Source organism: Falco rusticolus, chromosome 1 (assembly GCF_015220075.1).
Source record: "Falco rusticolus isolate bFalRus1 chromosome 1, bFalRus1.pri, whole genome shotgun sequence".
Lineage (NCBI taxonomy): Eukaryota > Metazoa > Chordata > Aves > Falconiformes > Falconidae > Falco > Falco rusticolus.
This window is the reverse complement of record NC_051187.1, coordinates 69,505,764-69,525,678: the sequence shown is the minus strand read 5'-3', so window position 1 is coordinate 69,525,678 and position 19,915 is coordinate 69,505,764. Positions and strand designations below refer to the sequence as shown.

Genomic DNA, 19,915 nt, shown 5'->3' with positions numbered 1-19,915 from the left:
GCTCTCAAACAAGTTGTCACAAAATACTCATTTGTGAATTTACCGCATAGTAGCTACTCTACAGTAGGAGCACTTCTTTCTGTGCACACTTTTTATCATGTTAATTAGAGAATCCCTACTCCCTTTTCACTTTAAGCTTAGCCAGCTCATATTTAACACAAAAGGAAAGCATGCCCACAGTCAGTTACTGTTGATCTCCATGTTCACACCCTGACTAAGTCTGTGTTAGCTGTTTGCTCTCCACCACCCTCACATCGGTACCACTGTCTGGCAAATTTCTCCAAAAGATTGTTCTTAAGAAGCTCAAAAATTGAGGAGGGAGGAATCTGTTTTAAAACTAGCTGGAAACGATCTTGCCAGATAACAGGCATCCAAATACTCTTAACTGGGAGAATAAACTAGCTTTCAACACACAGTCACTGTTGATTTCTAGTGAGCTAGTAAATCCATTTGTGAACTGGCTACATTACTGAACTAGTAACATTTGCCCTTGATGTATCCACAGCCATCTGCAGCATAATTTCTCTTACATAAACATATACAATCCAGTGTAACAGTAGCCAATTTAGGCATCAATAACAATATAGCTATAGCAATACAAAGCCTGACCCGGACTGATCCCTTAATTTACTCAGTTTCCTCTAAAGCTTTTTGAGTTCAAATTACAATTGAGGCTGGTACTGTTAATCCCAAATAGTATTCCAGTTGGGTTACATTAAACTTAGAAAATTTACAGTCACGTATTTCCTGCAATGCAGATTTACTTGGAGTCATTGGGATGGCTTTTATAAATACAAGTATTTATAGTACCTACTAGGAATTCCTGTAGTTCAACTAATAACCGCTCTTTGATGAGATACTTACTTCTCTTCAATATTGTCTTTTATATGTTTACAGTCAGGGTTCCCATCTGTGGGAGCTACCATTGTATTGCTACTAGAAGTGGTACCTGTGAATTATAGACAAAGAAAAAGATTGATCAATAAAAAAGAATAGCAGTCTTAAGCAATACATGATGACCCTTGTTTACTTGTCCATGCCAAGAGCCCTAACCAGGTTTACACTACAGCAACTGGCACAAATACAAACTGAGCCACAGAAATACATATAAGAAAAAAAAATAATAAAAAAGTGGTTAGACTAAAAGATTCTGAGATATTACCATAATTCCACTAACTGGAAAAAAAAATCAAAATAATCCGTTCCAGGAATCTCTGAATTTTCAACAAATTAAATAGAAAGGCTTGCTTTTGAAGCTGGATCTAAAGACCTTTCTTTTCGGTTTTCTATGTCTCATAGTAATCTGTAAAACTTAGTTGGACTTCGGTATGCAGTTAATTCAAACCACAGACAGGTTAGGGATTAAAATCTAACAGCCTGCAGAGTCAAGTTTGTACCAACTTCTTTTTAAGAGAAAACTGCAAGCATTACACTGACTGAATGAGCACAATTGGAATTAATTTTGTACCCGCCCCACAGATTTTGCTACTCTCAACTGCACTGCAGTACAAGGGCCCCATAATTGTTTTTCATACTTCTAAAACACTTTAACGAACAAGTGCCAATGCATCCACCTTGTGATCCAGATAACCCCTACGTGATAGGTCAAGGCTGCTTCATAACACTGACAGCTTTGCAGCACAAAAGCTAAGTGCTACCTTAGATACCCTCCTATCCACACCTGTTGCGGCTCACTTTGAAAGATGCTTCACCAAAACCAGACAGCTTTTCCCCACATTTCTCAGCATGTTCTTGGACTGAATCATGAGGTGGACACTTATTATTTCAGTCAGGTTTTTTTGATGACTGATCTATAATTAATTGTTAAGTACTTCTAAATAAATTCTCCTAAGTAAGTGTACTTAAATCATCTTGAATAAATACCTACGGATGCAGCTTGTGTCTATAACAGAACTTAAAATGTAATTTATACAGATTTCAAATTACATAAATCTTGCCAGTTGTTTGACTGAATTATGACATAAAAGTGATATAGTGAGGGTAAACAGTGCAAGATCTGAACAAAGTCTAACACATATTAATACAAACCTGTGTTCCTTGTGAACCTGTTATGTGTTCTTTAATAAGACATTTGGGTACACCAAAAACTGCAGATTTTGTAAAACAAACTTTTAATCTTGATTTATTTTTAGAAACACAACATTGTACTGCTATTGAATGTTTACAGATGAACTCCATTATTGTAACTGATTGATAATAGAACATTTATCATTGACAATAATAAAAGTTTAATACATTCTCACCTGAAGTGACAGAGGGGATTTTGTAACTGGAAGTAATGCGGTAGTACGGTGGATTATCCATATGGGTGACTCCTGAACTGACAGGATCTGTAAGTTGAAGCTCACTCACCAGCTCTTCTAGTAGTTGCATTGTTTTATCTCTACCCAAATAAACAATAACTTTCTTTACCTGCCATCAAAAAAAGTATATATGTATATAAAATATAAATATATATCAAATAACCTGTACATAAAATAAAATTCTTATTGCAGTGAGTTGATTTAAAAAAAAACACATTAATTTAAAAAGGAAAATCAGAGATTTGAATACCACAACTTGTTAGAATCAGTATCTACCTGCACTGCAGTGAGGATACATGAGACTTACTCTAGTTCTAAGAAAACAAAATGGCTTTTACAGCTGTCAATAGTAGCAAGCATCAGAAACATATCACAAGATTAAGAAAAGTAAGTCTCCGGAGTTCACTGGCAGTTATTTAAGAAGCAAAATGTTTTCTTACAAAGGTTTTAGCATCACCCAAGGTCAACACTGGAGAGAATGTATTCTGATATAATTTCTTTTTGATACTTCACAGCTGTGTTCTACACCATTTCTTTTCCAGCAGGTATCATATTTTCCTTCATGCTATTCTGCAGTGCTCTCACATCGGCTTTGATAAAAAACAGAATTAGTTTTGAGGGGACCTGAGGTGGAGATTTTTTTTGTTTTAATACTTGGTCACGTGAGAATAATCACACTATCCCTACATGGCATGACGGGTGCTTTATCTTACTATATTATCTGTCTGCTTTTTAGGACTATCCTAAATTATATCATGGGGAAAATATTTAATTCCCTGAGGCCTTAATATGCTCTGGTAAGAATAAACACACAACTATATCAATATTTCATTCAACATATAGTAATTAAGGATTCTTCACTACACCTTACTTCAGCAAAATAATCCTGGTCACTCCTAAGCAGCAGCAGATGGCTGCTAGTCAGTGATTACTCTATAGATACCAGTGAGTTCAAATTTTTTATTCTGACATTTTCTTGAGTCATTACTGCTCAATGATTCATTTCCATCCTTTTGATAGAACTCAGAGCTGAACAGTAAGCAAGTGATCCAGGGTGTTTGACTCACGGAATTACCTTATCACCTTGTTCAAACCATACATGCAAAGGCTTTGGGCTGCAACATTAAGCTAGATTTCCTGATCTGCAATGAAAACTTCTGCCAATCCATGAAGAACTTAAGCTGTCCTTAGTAAGAACTTCATAATATTTTAGGTCCCGATTGTTTACTTCATTTCTAGTTTTTTTGATTAGCAAATCCTATAATAATTTTCTATTGAAAATATTACTCATGGAACTATCTTATCTCTTCCTAATGAACAGAGACCAGCCACTGCAGTAGATTTGCATCTAATGAGTTGTTCAGTATACTTCTAATAAAATTACTCTAAATTTAGCAATCAAACTCTTAGTTACCTTTTTATGACAAAGGAACAAAAAAATGCTAAAACAGATATAGACATTTTAGCAAGTCTTTTCCATTTTTTATGATTTACTTCATAAATGAGGTCTATGGTCCACCTAGTATACCCTGAATTTTGACAACTCTCAACTGATAGGATGGCTACCAGACTGTTTCAGATTTACCATCTTGAGAAAACTGCAAGAGTCAGCAAGTTGTCTTCAGGAAGCCTCAGCTATCTTTAAGGTGCAATATTCTTTTGGGTTTACTTCCTTTCTCAAGCCCATTCCATGAATGCCCAGTTTAACTGAAACTGATACTGAAATTTTGACACAGATGTCCAAAGTAACTTAAACAAAAGAACTGAATTTGATTTGTTCATAGTATTCGGTGGTCATAAAATATTGGGTTAGAGATTTTGATACTAGAAATCCTACCTCACGTTTTTTGTTTGGTCACCTCTGCTGCTAGACACACAATTAATTTTTAAAACAACAATAGGTCTAAGGAGAGACATACACATACTCACATAAGGCAAAAGGCTGGGTTCACTGTTCACTCCACAGATACTGATCAAGAAGTGCAAAATTATTTTCAGATTCTTTGGCCAGCTATCTGCTAAAGTAGTCCAGACATTTTCTATCTCTGACCAAGCCACTTCATCACCATACTAGAAAACAAAATAAATATCTCTCCTGAAAACTCCAGTAGAAAACATTGTATTTGAAAGTGATCTGTATTGAGTGGGACAGGCTCTAGAAGAAGGAGACATAAATCCTGTAAGGAGCTGTTGCCTTTTTAACATTCCAGAATGAAACTTTCACATATATTCAATTTTTATAAACACATTCCGGAAATACCTTCTTCTTACAGCTATAAATACATAAATATATCTCTAACAATATTTGTACATATTGTATATTGTATTTATAGCTAATATATTATAATAGATTACATAAGTATACAAATATTTAATATTATTTTAATTCTATCGTTATATATTTATTTACATATAAAACCAAAATATCTCTAAATTTAGCAGAGATCCATTATCCCAGTTGCTGACAATCCTGACTAAAATTCCATGGACCACAGGCTTCCAGGAGTAGTTTATTGTTAATTTGTAAGTTAATTTGTGATTTAAAACATGATCTCTCATCAGTAGGAATCAAAGATATCAATAATTGGCAGGAGCACTGCACGGGAGCAATACTTTTTCTCTGTTTGAAGTAGCTGTCATAAGAAGGAGGAGGGCCTGTCAGACTCTGGCAACAAGACTGGTTCCAAAACTCCACTTTGAGATCACAGGTATACAGGCAACTTGGGATTATCTATCCAGCTAGACATCTATATTGCAAAACAAGTTATATACTGTTACTATATATAACAATACTGTAACGTTTATTTTACATGTTACATATTCCTCATACTACCTCAAAACTAAATGGTATAGTTTGGGTATACATAAGCAACTCAACAAATATGAGCAGTAACTCTTGAAAGTTTGGTAACACAGTACCTCTGAGCAGTATTATCTCGTGCCCTACAAAACAATCCACTGGAATGAGATGGAGCACTTAACTAGTTTTACCTTTGCAGTCATGTACATCAGATTGTTCAGAACCATAGCTGTAGCCTGTGGCGATCCCCAGCCTTCTCCTCGTAGCCATCGTCTACTGTTCACCATTATTTCTCTGTCTTTCAAAGAATCTTCTTCATCTTCCTCTTGCCGACGAATGGTTGGCAAAGGTTTCAAATCTACCAACTCAATATTGTTCATCCACGGCAGCAGATAATGCAGCATCACCTGTCTCCCAGCTGGATGAGCTGTTTGGATTCTCTGACTTACTTCTGTCATTCAAAAGTTAGGTACATGGATGAATTGTGAATCAATAATGAGAACTGTTTTGGTAATAACAACCACCAATGAGCCCAGTAGTCCATACTGATACAAATGAAGTAATGCTGATACAGACATAATTTTTTTGTTTAGCTGACTAGAGCCATTTATAAAGGCCGCAGCCTTCAGCAGAGCTAACAGAAGACACTGCTGACAAACAGTGCTGACGAAACCATATTTAGTATATGCATACACATATATTCCTCTAATTGCAGGGGGGAACTGAAAACCTAGAGCATGTAAAAATGTACCAACTTTGGCACAAAAGCACTTAACCATTTTCTCTTCCTCGTACTAGTCCTAGTTTTTTTTAATTAATGTGAGAGATTATTAATCTGCAATTGTTTAAAAATGCTATGGAATAATATTTTAAACCAATCTAGGGTAAATAAGAAAACACTAGAAAGAACAACAGAAAGAAAATTTTTAACAATAGCTGCAAATTACTTCTCTAACATGATTTTTCATGGTTATTAGAAAATCAGTAAAAGTATCTTTGATTCATATTGATTCCTCTTGAATACATTTTAAATAGTAGTAAACAAAAATTGTCACTCAGTAAATTCCATTTTCTCCATTCATTATGTTGTTACCTTGTCCTGATTTTAGTGATTTACATATAAATTAATTATTGAAAAATAAGAATTACATATTTTCTACAATGCTTTTGACCCAATGAGGTTTTTGTTTTGTTTTAAAACCATACCTGAGAAGATAGCAAGTGTTAGTTCAGGATAAGTCCTTGCTAATTCTTCTGACAGTTGATAATATGACACAGAATACACATGTGGTAAAGGAGAAGGCTGACCCAAAACCCCATCCGTCCGCTGAACTTCCAGTTTGTGAGCATAACGGAACATCTTTGGTTCCAAGATCTACAACAGTAATGTTCAGAATTTGAAGCTAAGTAGAGCTACAGTGGAAAACTTCACTACTCTTACTTAATATTTCTTATCTACTCAGATCTCCATACATCTACAGTATTCACCAAAACTGTGGTAATTTCACAGAAGGTTAGCTAACAGTCACTCCACTTGATGAGTTTCCCATCAATAAATTTCAGAAATCTGCTTTCACAAAACACCATCTTAAACATGAATTTCTCTAAAACAAAATGTGAAATACTACTGAACACTTGTCTTTCCAAACAATATCCATTTCTGGTCATCTATGGATGACACGGATAGAAGCAGTCTTTGTAATCTTTGATGTGACAGAGATGTCACATCATCTCTGTAATCTTTGATGTGACAGAGATGCAGCAGGAGGCTAAAGCAGTTTGATACTTTAAAAGTCAGTTTAGGCTGATCTTAAGCAGTGGTGTTCATTTGAGAAGAAAGATGGGGCTGAAAGGGAGAGTGCTGTGAGTGCTGACATAACAACAGGAGTGTGACTTCAGTGGGGACTTTACTGTTGAATTTAGCTGACAACAAAAACTTTTGAAAAAATCTCCAAGATTTGTGGTCTGAGGCACACGCAGCGTCTATTTATTTATTTATTTTTAAACACTAATGCTGCCTGTAAGATTAAGCTTACCTGTAAACGACCTCAGAAAGGAATATACAAAACTAAATTAAGTAGCTAACTAGATTTGCACTATCCACAGAGGTGAAAAAATGTTTGTTATTAATGCAAAAATAAAAAACCTGGCTGTCACCCCAGCAGACAGAATAAAGGGACAGGAAGCAACGTGCTTCTTTCTGAGTTGCTTTTGGACAAATGGAGCTATATATCACTCTGTTTCAGTGCCAAGCCACCAGAGTCTTGACTTAGGTTTTGTCTCTTGAAAAAGTAGATATTAAGAAAATACATGTCTTGAATGCTTAGTTCATGGAAACAGATACACTTCCACTGAAGTCTATTTGTGCCAGGTAAGGATCTGGCCTAACTATGTACTAAAATAGAGAAGAAAAAAAAATATATACACACACACATTGCATTTCATTACTGGAGGAACAACTAAATAATAACAGAATTATTGGTTTTTTTAATGCACAGAACAATTATATTTTAAAAGAAAAAATATTAATCAAAATTAGCTTACAAACCTGTAATAGTTGCATAGCAACTTCATAGATAGCCCTAGTAGAATCAGCTGCTTTAAATAGTATCAGATTCAGGAGGGTCACTGTATCACACTGGTAATCCCTAGGGTAAAATTGCAGGTGTGAAATAAGTAATACTGCATTCAGCTTTTTAAAATTTGAATTTATTAAAGTTTACTTTACAGGGCATATGGTATGGGATAATAAAATATTTTGAAAAGTTTCTCTAGTAACACACAAAAACAGGGGTGATCTTTTCCTCTTTGGGGGAGGAAAAACCACAGTTCTCCATGAAAGCACACCTTGAAAATTAAAATCTAAAGTTTTGAAAAATGCTGTAGTACCTGTTTTGGAACACACTGGCTATGGCTTTAAAACAGCCAGCTGCTACCCGTTTGGAACCTGTGTAACACCGGTCTACAGCCCAGTACATGAGGTTACTCTGGTCCGGGTTGAGCTCCAAGAGCAGCATGACTGCCTCACAGCCTAGCTGGTGAACCTGTATTCCAGAAAAGAACCAATATGTATTTATAAATAGAGAAAAAAAGGCCAACTTATAAAAACTACATCAAATAGGGAAATAGATTTTTAATAACTAAAAAAACCCAACCCACAACTTCAATACACAAGATTTGTTCCATCTGAAAACAGTGAGACTGCAGCTTAAAACAACAACAGGTAATTCTATCAAACCATTTCATGTTCAACTTGCGCACACAGTCATAAATTATTGAAGCGAACAGCTCTGTTGACTTTTTTCCTCAGTTTCAAGGCTACCTTGAGATATTTACTGTTTTCACTTGCCTTACTACAAGATGAACACTGTCCTGAAAGCATCAGATACAGAAGAGCACTTAAAACACATGCAGGAATTCCAATGGGTTACAAGGGATAGATCTGTGTGGAAGCTTGCACGTTCTCTTGAATCAAGAGTAGCCCACTGGAGCTGTATTTTCATGTAGTCATAGTATTTGTGCAATGGAGTCCCTACCTTTTAAATCTAAAGCTTGCCTTACTCTTTAGAGGTAAAGCTTGGTCTTCCTAAGTTCTGCAGGACCCCCAATGGACTCTACAGTCTTACAACAGCTCACGTTCAAAATCTTGCCTCCTTCAAACACCTAAAAAAATCTGCTTATTACTACAACTTAGCCTAGCTGATTAGTTTATAAACTATCCACAGTGTTTCACTCCTTGCCCTTTCCTCTTCCATTCTGTCTGTTCTTAGACTGCGACTGGGGACTGCCTTCCTCAACAGGGTGAATACACATACTGAGGACAGGGCAAATATATGCACTATTAAAACAGCTTTGAGCTTAAGCCACTCGAAAGCATTTAGGCCAATCTGACTACAAAACTCATTAAAGCATATGTTGAAGGCACCGACAGTTGCAAAACAACGTTGACATTGCCTGTATTACCTTTTTATCTTGTGAATCCAAAATATTATCCAGCCACTTGTATAAATAGCCATCAGATGAGAGTCCGACATTGTCTGCAACAGGGCCACAACACAGTACAGCAGACATAGCCTTTGGAAAGTAATTGAAAAACACTACATTTTAGTAACTCAGGCACAGGAAGGGCTTTGACCAAGTCCATTAAAATATCAGAAAACTAGCTTCTATTCAGTCAAGGGAGAAGACAAAGGCTAATAAATAACAGTTTAACATCTTCTTTAAAAAATTAACAAATCCTATTTTTCTCAACTTCCAAATACAAGGAACTGCCAATACTGAAGTGCTGATATATTTAAGAGTTAATATGTCAGTTTGATTGTGAATGTATTTTTACATGAAAGTGCTTCTTAGACAACTGAGAAGTAAAGCTATGGGAAGTATATGTTTATAAGAATATAATAAGAAATTCCTATAGCAAGTGCAATAGTCTACAGTATGGAAAAAAGCCAAACTGTCATAAATACACATGTAAGCAGAAGAGAAAAAGAGCTAAATCACGAATGGTAATAAGGATGTGAAACCTACATCCAAAAAGCCCAAATGTTAAATTTGCATTAGAAAAGTCAACATAATCTATTTCCAAAGTTCAGAAAGTGCTAAAATACCTTTAATGCACAGTATTGGTGTCTGTTTATTCGCATGTTCCTATCACTGTATCTGTCCAAGGGAGTAAACATGATACTAAAAGGACCTGCCCAATGACTGAACAACATAAATAGACTGTGGCGTAGACTCTGCTGCGGAAAGACACTTCTTCTCTGGTGTACTGTAAGAAACAGCACAGTTAGACACACTCCTCCTGTCAATCTTTGAAATAAAGTACATAAAACATAAACAGACCTAAACAATGAATGTAAGAAAAATCAATGTAAAGACATATTTCCACATCATAATAGCTGGATGTAGGTTTACTGTTTTCCTGTTTAATGCCACAGTGTAAAAGAATGAACTATTTCTTAGTCTAGAGAATTTAAATGCACTGCCAACCAGACTGTTGCCAAGTAAGAAAATTACTCGTACATTTCCAAACAGTACCAGAAATCTCTCTTAAAAAATCATAAACTCATTCTGCTAAAGTTACATCCAAAACTGATGGCATAAATTATTTTTATGAAAGTATTCTGAAACTTCAGAGAAAAAGTGGATTTTTTAAGTTTTTGTTTGTTTATTTTTGTTTTTTAAAATGCACTGCATATTAAACACAGTCATCAGAAGTTACTAAAGCATTTTCACATACCTGGAACATTTTGAATGATATTTGCCACTAAGGCACTAAAATGGCATCGGATATCTTTCAATGTATCAGAATCCTTTTCATTTTCTGCTTCTAAGAGTTGTCTTGTTAGATCGACATATTCAAGTAGAGTGTTGTTGAGGGAATGTGTTTCATTATCAAGGCCACCACTTGCACTTAAAAATAAAATATGATACATACAACAACAATTTTTGAAAACAATCCTTTTTTTCTTTCTTTTAAAAAACCTCTACAATCTCATCACTGCAAAAATTTAATGCAAAGTAATTCCGTCAACCAGCTTCTATTTCAGTGTTAAATAAAAAGCTCCAGTGAAAGGAACCTAATAATCAAGCCCCATTATCAGAAGTCACTCATCTTCAGTTGCACAGAATTGGTTCTTATACTGGGGGAAAGTGTTAAAAATAATAATGAAAAAACCCCAAACCCCTCCCCCCTAAAAACCCATGCAATTCGTAAACCAGAGAAAAATTACTACTGCTTGACTATACACATCTATATTAGAAACTGATTTTTGGGAGTCGGTCAAGATGTTCAGTATTTCATGACATGCTATTGACTATTAGGCAGATGAAAGCAATTTATTCATTTTATATATTCACTTCCCATCTCCATTGCTTTAGCATCTGACTAGACATCTGCACTAAACTACATAAGGAGATTAAAGACCGCATATGATACAAAACTGCCCTCCTTTGAAAAACAGTTGTTAGAAGGGTGACTCCTTTCCTCTCAGTTCCCTCCATCATCTTTCCACATTTGTACTGAAGGCAACTAAAAACCATGCCTCGCACACCAGAGACAAGATGAAGTTTGCTACTTTTGACCACAGAGTCAGGCTGGCCTCAGAGAGGAAAGCTGACAAGGTTCAAGGGTGCGGGCTGTACTTAGGAGATATTTTATATACACTAGTTAAACACCAGTGAGTACCTTCAAAGATAAGAGGGAGAGTATGATTTTAACTGCTGCCATCTCAAAAGTCAGCATGCCAAAAGGAAGGCATTTTAGCAATGCTTCTGAGGCAGCACTGTAGTAGCTTACCTAAAGATTGAGAATTTCACACTGATTATGTTGCTAAAGTTGACAAATGTTTAAGTATCGTTGCCTAATAAAATGGCAGGAGCTTGCCTAACCATCTCCTAACCAACTTGCTCTTAGACAATTCCATCTGCACAGAAAAAAAATTTGTAAGAGACTTGTAAAACATATGCCAGAATTTTAAGTCTTCTTTCAAAGTGTCCCTACACAAGTAGGGTAAACAGAGGGGGAAAAAATCCCCAGCCCCTAATCCAGTTAACATTCTTCCTCCCTCAGATAGAAAAAGGACTAATATCAATGAGCAGCAGCCCTCTCTGCATAGGGTATGCTGACTAGTACCAGGACTCTGGATGAGGAAGAATTCCAGACTGATTGTAGAATAGCTGTAACTTGAGGGTTTTTTATTTGCTTAACTGGTGCAATGTTCGAAAACACACAAACAAGAAGGAACATGACGCATTGCCTGTTCAAAGCAATATCCCAGGGAACAGAATAGCAGCATTTTAAATAAAATGCAGACCACAGTGACAAAGAAGGGGATGAAGGGATTAGAAAGCCAGCAAAGTTCCAAGTTTTATAAAACCATATCTATTTATTCAGTAGTATCCTAAAACTTACTGAAGAATTTTGCATGCTTGTTATACTGGGTCATAAGAATACTAATGACTTAATTCAGAAGCATAAACAACACCTTGTCAGTACTGCCCCTACCTGTGACTAATGACACCAGCATCTGCCAACAGTTCAAATATTCGTACTAGTTGTACTCGTAAAATATCTCGACGCCTGCGCCGCTTCATGTTCTATTCAACAAGAGGAAACAAAATTAGAATGAAGCATAGGAAAAACTAAGTGTAAAACCAGCATAGTGTATAAAAAGCATCATTATATCTGTACTACAACTGGCATCAATTATCAGGAGTGCCAATCTTTTAAGATGAGTTACAAAAACTGCCAGCAATTTTAATAAACCAGACAATGAACAAAATTTTTCCCTGTTGCAACTCCAAGATACACTAGGTTTGTTACTGCACGTATTATCAAAATAATGGGTTTTATCAGTCTCCTCTCAAAAAGTGCAACATATAAAAACAACAAAGTACAAACGACAATCTTCCTACATATTTTGGGGAAGGTGGTGCTGCCTCTCTACTGTGCTCTGATAGACCCCACCTGGAGTACTGCATCCAGTTCTGGGGCCCCCAACATAAGAATGACATGGACCTGTCAGAGTGGGTCCAGAGAAGGGCCACAAAAATGAGCAGAGGGATGGAACATCCCTCCTATGAGCAAAGGCTGAGAGAGTTGGGGTTGTTCAGCCTGGAGAAGAGAAAGCTCCAGGGAGACCCTTCAGTTCTTAAAAAGGGCTTATAAGAAAGATGGTTACAAACTTCTTAGCAGGGCTTGCTGCGATACGACAAGGGGTAATGTTTCTAAACTAAAGAAGCCAAGATTCAGATGGATATAAGGAACTAATTTTTTACAGTGAGGGTGGTGAAATACTAGAATAGGTTGCCCAGAGGGGTGGTAGATGCCCCATCCCTGGAAACATTCACAGTCAGGCTGGAAGGGGCTCTGAGCAACCTGACCTGGCTGAAGATGTCCAGATAGCCTCTTTAAAGAGCCCTTCCAACCCAAACTATTCTATGATTTGCACGCAAGACTGACAAAAAAGATACAGCCTGGTAAGATTTTGAAACAGAGATGATATTCCTTCCCATCATCTGTATTTAGTTACAAATTTGTTACTAGTAAGAGTATGACAGTTACCATAAAAGATATGAAGTAACCATCTCTGAATTTGTATCTGCAGAGATTATTTTTTCTATGAATACCTACTGAGGCTTCTAAACCTTGCTGTAAAACATGTTCTTGATCAGAACATTTTTAGTTAGAGCAGTCAGTAGGTAGGCTTAACAGCCTTTTTCATTAAAAATAAAAAAAAAAATGCAACAAAATTGGTAGACAGTAGAGCTCAGTTCTCTCTTAGGTACTACTAATTGTAGGCATGTTACTGATAATATAACGAAAGTAACAACTGCCTATGTTTAGATAAAAGGAATTAAAGGTGCGTGGAAAAGGTTACAGTAATTTTTTCATCATTTGAAACAAAGCCTCTTTAATACAGGAATAACAAAGAGCTCAAAACAAACACAAAGCTCTTTAATGTAAACACCTCACAATAATTTAAAAAGGTAAGATGTCACATTTTTATCTGGTATACTGACAGTTTTTAGGTGCAGAAACTAAAGAACATAACTAAAGTTTCTTTACTACCATTTGTGAGAAGATAGTTCAAACTGTGTACTAAACATAGTGGAAAATATCTAATTACCTCTGGCCTTCTTTCAAGTGCTTCCTTAATTATAGGATGTAATTCTTCTATTAGTTCCCTGAATTAAAATAAAAGAATTAAAAGGATAAAAACAATGATTAAATTAACATTTCAGTGAAAGATGTTTTACAGCAACACAGCAACTAGCATTACAATGTAAGTTAAAACAACCTCAGTTCTCCCTTCTTTACCTGTAGCATTCTGAATAAATGAGCATTTAAGAGAGATGTTTCCTAGAAAGATTATTTTCTTAATTTAAAGACAGACTACCAAATGGATTTCTCAATAACTACCGCTAAATTGCATTCACCAAGTATTAAGGCATATTTCTATCACAGGTGATTTTAATTTATCTTAATATCCAGATTTAACAGGGCCTTATGGTATAAATGATACTATTAGAAGACCAAAAAAACCCCAACACGCTGGCATAGCTGGTCTCTGTGAAAACTGAACAACATGCTTTGACATTGTGGTTACATTCCCTGTTTGTTCTGAAGCTCCACAATCTTTATTACTACTCAAGGGCCTTCTACCAAACTAAGACTGTCTTATTGTTACAGACTTGCTAATAGTTAGAATTTATTAACTTTATTTGATTTTATAAAATCATTTTAATAGAAATACAGAGGAATAAGAAATATATTTTAATGAAACTAGTAGCTGCACAACAAAAGCTGCTATGAAATCCTCTGTACAGCCCTGTACCAAGGCCAAAAGAATTGGTAAGTGAGAGCAACTGAATGAAACAACTCGTAGTTACCTGCCAAGAAATTGTGAACTTTAATAATTGATATGAAGAAATTGCATGGAATAGGGACAATAAGTTAAGTGTAAATATATTTACTCAAAGAATGTAGGTATAGTAATTAGGTCATGTAACCATATAGTTTGAAAGAAATAATTAATGAAATAACTAATGAAAGAAGGGATCTGTTTCTCTAACTTTCTCTAACAAGGGGCCTGTTTATAAGTTATCTAGAGGGAGCGACTAAAAGAAACAAGAAGAAGAAACAGATGGTCGACAAAGACATAAATTAGCTCAGACCGGTAAGGACACTGCAAACTTGCAAGACCATCCTGTTCCAGGCAAAGGGTGAGAAGTACGCCATGAGGAAGACCTACGGCCTTCCTCCCAAAGACCCCTGCCCACAATTCTTGGAAGAATTTCCGCAAGCGCGAAGGACTGATAAGCTAATTAACATACAAAGCGAGAGTATGTTAATGATTTTCAGGAAATACTATGTTTATGCATGAATACTTAATGAATAAGTATGAATAAGTTCTATATAAGGTGTGTAATTTTGAAGCCTGGTGTGCATTGATCATGAGGAGACTCACTCACGCACCCGGCTGTCAACAAATAAGTGTCTGCTTATCTACATCGCATTGGTGTTGATAAGTTCTTCATTCTGAGATTTTGGTAACAGTTTTGGCGACCCAGATGGGACCTCGCTGAAGGAGACCGGAGGAGTCAGGGACCTGATCGGTTCCAGCCGGCACCAAGGATTTCTCGGGGATACCCATCGATCCCCGATCCATAAGGCTCTTTGCGACGTTCCCTGGATTTTGGTAAGACACTTCTTCATTGTAAATTGTAGTAAGTGGGTTAGAGTCCCACTATAATAAGTGCACTAGAGTAAGTGGGTTAGAGTCCCACAATAGTGGGTTAGAGTCCCTCTATAGTGAGTGGGTTAGAGTCCCACCAGTGGGTTCAAGTCCCACTGAGTAAGTCTGCCTGTCAGTCGTGGTGAAAGCTGTGCAGGGTTGGACTAAAGGATCCTTGTGGAAGTGGAAGCCTAGGCGTCTGCCCGTAAGACATAAGCGAAAGCTATTGCAGGGCTGGACAACAGCGGAGACAAGAGAACCTATATGCTATAGTGTTCTCTAAGGTAGCACCTCTAACAAAAAGTTAGAAGTATTTCATGTGTTATTTTGTGAAATTGTTTATTTCTTTGATTGTATACGGAGTAGCAATTAAGAAGTGTATAATATTGTGTTATATACCTTTATTTAAGATAACAGTTGTGGAAAAGTGTGAGTGTGGCTGTAAAGGAGAGACGTGCAATAGAACACAAAGTGAGTGTGGAGTTCGAATCCACGGATCGGAGTGACAGATTTGAGTGATTGTGTATTGTACTGTAAAGTGATTATACTATGGCATCCAAGTTAACACAGTTGTTTAAAAGTAAAAATATGGGTAAACTTGCTGCAAATGACAAAATTCCAAAAAATTCTCCATTGGGATGTTTATTGGCACATTGGGGAGATTTACACGATGTTCTGTGAAAGAGACAGATGATTGAGGATTGTAATAATTGGTGGCCTTTGTATATATTGGATGATCAGGAAAAGTGGCCCATGAATGGGACACTGAATTATAACACTATTCTGCAGTTAATGCTGTTCTGTAAAAGACAGGGGAAATGAAGTGAAATGCCGTATGTGGATTTGTTCTTTTACTTAAGACAAAGAAAGGATTGGCAGGATGAATGTAAGTTAACTATTGGAGATAATCTGGTAATGCCTATAACTGCTGATAATAAGAAAGTGAAAACGTGTTGTTCAACTTGTGAGATTGGGAAAGATTGTTTGAAGAAGAGAATTGCTTCCAAAATTGATGAAGGACCAGAATCAGATATATCCTCTCCTAGAAGAGAAAGGAATCAGGGTCGAGAATATAGGGCATGAGAACAGGTGGGTCAACCAGATAGCAGTGGAATAGAAGATGTGGAGGAGAGATTACCTGAGATTGTAATTCATACTCCTGTTTCACGGAGAACTTGACAGCAGACACAAACAATAGCTCCCCTGCGACAGGGAGTTGGTAGTGATGGGCCAGTATATGTGAAAGTACCTTTTTCAGTTATGGATTTGATGGCATGGAAACAGGCAGCAGGAATTTATAGAGAAGATCCTGAGAGAGTGGGCAGAGTAGTAGATACTATAATCAGAACGCAGAATCCAGACGGGAATGATTTACAGGTGATCCTGGATAATTTGTTAGATGATACAGAGAAGCAGATGGTATTGAAAACTGGCGAAGCACAGGCAGAGGTGGCTGTGTTGAATGGAATAACAGGTAGAACAATAGAGCAGAATTTTCCATCTGGGGATCTGCAGTGGGACCCAAATAATGTGGCACATAGAGAAAGACTGAGTCGGTATCAGAAATGGATTTTATATGGAGTTGAACATGCTATGCCTAAATCTCTGAATTGGTCAAGTTGTATGAAGTAAGGCAAGATAAAAATGAATCTCCCTCAGCATTTCCGGAGAGACTAAAGGAAACTGCCAGGAAATACACTGATTTGAGAGTGGAAACAGAGACAGCTCAGATACAATTGGCTTTGATTTTTATGGGACAATTGGCACCAGATATAAGGAAGAAACTCCAGAAACCTGAGGGAGAGGATTCAAGGAGTTTGAATAAAATGCTGGAGGTAGCATAGAAAAATATATAACCAGAGAGAAAAAGAGGAAAGAAAAATTAGGGAAAGTAGATTATTGGCCGTAGTGACAAGGATGGCAGATAGAGAAAGAGGCAGAGGATGAGGATTTAATGGAAGGGGAGGTTGTATGAACTGTGGCAATCGGAAATTTAATACCTCCCTAGGAATAAATCAGTGTGCTTTGTGTAGGGAGGAAGGACATTGGAAAAGGGATTGGGATTGTCCTAAAAATAGGAATGCTTATCAAGACATGGCCAAGGTAATGGTTTTAGATGATTGAAGGGGACCGGAGGGGAACCCAGCTGAACCTCTGGTTATAATTAAGCTGGGAGAAAAAGAAGTTAAACTTTTAGTGGATACAGGAGCGACATTTTTCAGTATTAAATACCTGTAAAGGAAAAATTGGAACAAAACCAGCCAATATAATAGGAGCAACAGGGAAAGAAGAGAACAGGCCATTTCTACAACCCCTGGATTTGAAATTTGGAAATAAGATAATTACACATGAATTCTTGTATGTACCAGAATGTCCGATACCCTTGTTAGGAAGGGATTTGTTATCCAAATTGAATGCACAAATTGTTTTTGAAGAAGGAGAACTTTTCTTGAAAATACCTGAGTCAAAAACCGGAGAAATCCTGATGATAAGAAAAAGTAAAGGAGCAGGAAATTCCACCAGAGGTGGATTTGGCAGTGATCCCTACACAATGGGAAACAGATATTCCTGGTAAATCGTTAAAATTTACCTGTTAAAATAGATTTGAAGGAAGGTACAGGGACAGTGAAAATTAAACAATATCCAATCAAACCAGAAGTGAGGCAGGAACTGAAGAAATTGATTAATACATTTCTGGAGTATAACATTTTAGAAGAATGTGAATCTGAGTATAATACTCCTATTTTACCAGTCAGAAAACCCTCGGGTGAATATAGGTTAGTACAAGATTTGAGAGCAGTGAATCAAATAGTTAAGGATATTTATCCTGTAGTAGCAAATCCCTATACGCTGTTAACAGCGTTAAAGAGACTTATCAGTGGTTTACAGTGCTTGATTTGAAAGATGCTTTCTTTTGTATACCTTTGGAAAAGGAAAGCAGAAAACTATCTGCTTTTGAATGGGAAAATCCACAAACCAGGCGAAAGATGCAGCTGACATGGACCAGATTACCCCAAGGATTTAAAAATTGTCCAACTATTTTTGGAAATCAGTTGGCAAAGGAACTTGAGATCTGGAAACAGGACAAACCAAGACCTGGACATTTACTTCTACAATATGTGGATGACATATTGATTGCTACAGAAGAAAGATTTACTTGTATACAGGTGACTATTGACCTCCTGAATTTTCTGGGACTAAATGGGTGTAAGGTATCCAGGAAGAAGGCCCAAATAGCCTGTCAGACTGTGATATACCTGGGCTTTGAAATTTCAAAAGGGCAGCGACAATTGGGAAAAGATCGCAAAGAAGCTATTTGTAGTATACCTGAGCTGAAAAATATTCATGAACTCAGAGCGTTTTTAGGAATGACTGGGTGGTGTCACCCTTGCATTATGAACTATGGACTAACAGCTAAACTGCTATATGAGGCCCAAAAGAATTCTCCCTTAGTATGGGGCCCACAACAGCAAAAGGTCTTTGTAGAATTAAAGTGTGCCTTAATGTCTGCACCTGCTTTGGGACTTCCAGACTTAACCAAAGATTTTCAGTTGTTTGTTCATGAAAGGCAACACCTTGCACTGGGCGTGTTAACTCAGAAGATAGGAAGCTGGAAAAGACCAGTCAGATACTTCTCCAAACAACTGGACATAGTGAGTAAAGGGTGGCCGAATTGCCTTTGAGCAGTGGTGGCAACAGTAATGCTCATACAAGAAGCTCAAAAATTGACCTTGGGAAGAACAGTAACAGTCTATGTCCCGCACATGGTGATAACTGTCTTAGAACAAAAAGGGGAGGACATTGGCTGTCTCCGAGCCGAATGATGAAGTACCAGGTAGTACTGACTGAACAAGATGATGTGATTCTAAAGACAACTAACCTAGTAAATCCTGCAGTGTTTTTAAGCTCCATACAGGAAGAAGGACAACTGGAACATAACTGTGTGGCTACCATCGAGTATGTTTAATCCAGTCATGAAGATCTGAAGGATGTACCATTGGAGCGACCAGACTGGGAATTGTATACAGATGGAAGCAGCTTTATGGAGCAAGGAGTCCGATACACTGGATATGCAGTAACAACAGATACTACAGTTATAGAAGCAGGAGCATTGGCGAATACCACATCAGCCCGGAAAGCGGAACTTATTGCTTTGATTCAAGCCCTAGAATTAAGTAAAGAAAAGAAAGTAAATATCTGGACAGATTCAAAATATGCCTTTGGGGTAGTGCATGTCCATGGAGCTTTGTGGAAAGAAAGAGGGCTATTGTCCTCTCAAGGATCAAACATTAAATATCAAAAGGAAATTTTACAATTATTGCAAGCAGTTCAGAAACCAGATCAAGTAGCAATCATGCACTGTAAGGCACATCAAATTGGGAACACAAAAATAATTGCTGGGAATAATTTGGCTGATAAAACGGCAAGAAAGGTAGCAAAGAAACAAACATTACAGATAGCAATAATTCCTTCCAAAACAGTAACCCCTCCTAGGGAAAGGCCAAGATATTCAGAACAAGATGACAAATAAGGTCAGTTATTAAATGCTAAGA

At 36.9% G+C, this 19,915-nt stretch overlaps 1 protein-coding gene across 13 annotated transcripts in view; it reads right to left on the bottom strand.

The window, feature by feature from the left end:
- FRYL (FRY like transcription coactivator) overlaps positions 1-19,915 on the bottom strand; it is a 180,279-nt gene that overhangs the window by 48,435 nt on the left and 111,929 nt on the right. For all 13 annotated transcript variants that reach the window (XM_037383559.1, XM_037383467.1, XM_037383473.1 and 10 more), the window contains 12 exons: positions 13,755-13,812; positions 12,131-12,222; positions 10,364-10,536; positions 9,732-9,892; positions 9,088-9,198; positions 8,014-8,168; positions 7,673-7,772; positions 6,331-6,499; positions 5,316-5,575; positions 4,254-4,394; positions 2,265-2,433; positions 865-949 (listed from right to left, as the gene is read on the bottom strand). In XM_037383559.1, coding sequence (XP_037239456.1) covers positions 865-949; positions 2,265-2,433; positions 4,254-4,394; positions 5,316-5,575; positions 6,331-6,499; positions 7,673-7,772; positions 8,014-8,168; positions 9,088-9,198; positions 9,732-9,892; positions 10,364-10,536; positions 12,131-12,222; positions 13,755-13,812 — 1,674 coding nt within the window. The remainder of the gene's footprint in view (positions 1-864; positions 950-2,264; positions 2,434-4,253; positions 4,395-5,315; positions 5,576-6,330; positions 6,500-7,672; positions 7,773-8,013; positions 8,169-9,087; positions 9,199-9,731; positions 9,893-10,363; positions 10,537-12,130; positions 12,223-13,754; positions 13,813-19,915) is intronic.